Here is a 2227-nt window from a genome sequence, read left to right as displayed (position 1 = left end):
TATATATATATATATATATATATATATATATGTAGAATTCATTTTTATTTTTTAATTTTCTGTTTTAATGTTTAAAAATGTTTACACATTTTTTGTGTGTCTGTCATTTCTGGGGTTTTTTATAAATATGTTTATATAGTTTTCATTCATTTTTAAATTTAAATTTTAGTTTTAGTTATTTTAGTAAATCATGCTAAACAAAATGTTATTTGCAAGTAATTATTTTTTTTTTTTCCCTTTAGTTTACTATAACAACCCTGGTTCCGTAGTCATTAGAAAAACACCTGAACAGAGAAAGGAGACTGAAATGAAACTCAGGAATTTGGTACTGTGGGAAAAACATCCATACCTGCAGTGATGTCATCATCCGTCAGGTCCATCTCTTCCTCTGGAGCTTTGGTCTCGGTGGGCGGGGCTTCTGCAGGGGGCGGGGCCGGCTGGGTGGTCTCGGGGGCGGTTCCCGCTGCAAACAAACCAATCACAGAGTGAAAATTCAGTTGTTGCCGTGGCGACTAAACGGCATTTTTCTTGTCGCCTCTTTTCCGCAAACCTCGTTAAAAAGCTCATCAGAGTTTATTGGTGCTTTGCATTATCGAGGCTTTATTAAGCTTTAGCGCCTGATTACCGCCATTTCCATTCCACGCCTTCATTCGGTGCTTATCCTGAAATTACCAATTAAAATAAGCTTTTCATTAAAGAGGCTGCAAATGAATCAATGCTGCTTAAAGGTGATAATGAGCTAATCTAGACGGTGTGCTAATTAATGAGACCCCCGCCAACCCTCGGCGGAGAGAGAAACCGGACTGAGCTTTAAACTCTGTCAGACCGATCACGATCTGATTGACAGAACAGAGAGAAAAACACACGCAAGAGCAGAAAAACAAACCCGCTCTGACAGGCCAACGCAATGAGACATATTTGCATTAACACAGTCCAAAAAAAAGCCACTACATTTTTTTTTATTAAATGAAAAGCAAAATAAAAAATAAATAAAACAAAATCAAAATAATAAATAAAATACATTCTCATTATTGCAATGTGAAAAAAATGGTACCTAAATTGAATGTATTTATACTTAATTGACCTTAATTTGAGCTGATTTAATGAAAATGTCGTATTACAGTAAAAGAGTCACCACTGACATCATTTTTAAGTTTATTATTATTATTTTTAATGGACAAGACTGACTATCCCATGTGTTTAACTAATATTCGATGAAAAAGTGAAATAAAATAAGTTGAAGTTAAGTTAATAAAACTAATAATACATAAAGCTGTAAAAAATTACTACTAAAATTACTAAAAAATAAAATAAAACTAATTTACCATTATCATTTTAATTTTAATTTGTCAATGCTTTAGTAATTTTTTTGTGTTTGTCATTTTTATTTATTTTTTTTATGTCTATATAGTTTTTATATAGTATTTAGTTATTATTTTTATTTTTGAATTTACTGTTTTTATTATTTTATTTAGTTATAATAATTATTATATTATTATTTTTATTCAGTTAAACTAAATAAAAAGGCTGCCTTGCCTAGATAGAATAAAATAAAATAAATTAAATTTAGTTCAGTTTATATATATATATATATATATATATATATATATACACACACACACACACACACATTAATTAATTAATTTTTGTTTTTATGGTTTTAGTTAACTATAATAACCCTGGGACAAACAGGTGCAAGATCAGACTCCCAAGTAAATTAAGTCTAATATTAAAAATTAATTCTAAGAGAGCATCACAATCACATTGCGTTTTCTTAACAGAAAAGGCAATCCCACAATGCACAGCAACCATATCCGAGAATAAAATCCACCCAATATGACAAACAATCATTTTTAAATAGAAATTCCATTTGATCATAAAAGTAACATTTAAAATCGTTACAGTTAAACATATTTGGAACACATTTGCAACATCAGATGTTCCAAATCACTCACTTATGAGGTTCCAATTTCAAAGGTAGTAAATAAAATATGGCTTATTAGTGTCTGGTAAAACACCACACCATCTGAATATTATAGTGAATTCATGACCTGAACATTAATTATAGGAAGTCACCACCACAGTGTTTGATTTGTTAAGCGTGATAATGTGAGCCAGACGGTTCACGAGTGTTCGGTTTTGACGGCTTGAGCTGTGATTGTGAGTTTTGTGTGTCTTCAGTGAGGCATATAAACACAAGACGACTTCACAGCGTGATATCAACACA

General features: G+C 31.0%; 1 protein-coding gene across 4 annotated transcripts in view; it reads right to left on the bottom strand.

Annotated features, from left to right (window-relative positions):
• wdr7 (WD repeat domain 7) overlaps positions 1-2227 on the bottom strand; it is a 141354-nt gene that overhangs the window by 67283 nt on the left and 71844 nt on the right. For all 4 annotated transcript variants that reach the window (XM_016440090.1, XM_016440089.1, XM_016440087.1 and 1 more), the window contains one exon: positions 350-463. In XM_016440090.1, the coding sequence (XP_016295576.1) occupies positions 350-463 (114 nt within the window). The remainder of the gene's footprint in view (positions 1-349; positions 464-2227) is intronic.

This window comes from Sinocyclocheilus anshuiensis, unplaced genomic scaffold (assembly GCF_001515605.1).
Source record: "Sinocyclocheilus anshuiensis isolate Anshui unplaced genomic scaffold, SAMN03320099.WGS_v1.1 scaffold1151, whole genome shotgun sequence".
NCBI classification, from domain to species: domain Eukaryota; kingdom Metazoa; phylum Chordata; class Actinopteri; order Cypriniformes; family Cyprinidae; genus Sinocyclocheilus; species Sinocyclocheilus anshuiensis.
This window is presented reverse-complemented; position numbering and strand designations above follow the sequence as displayed.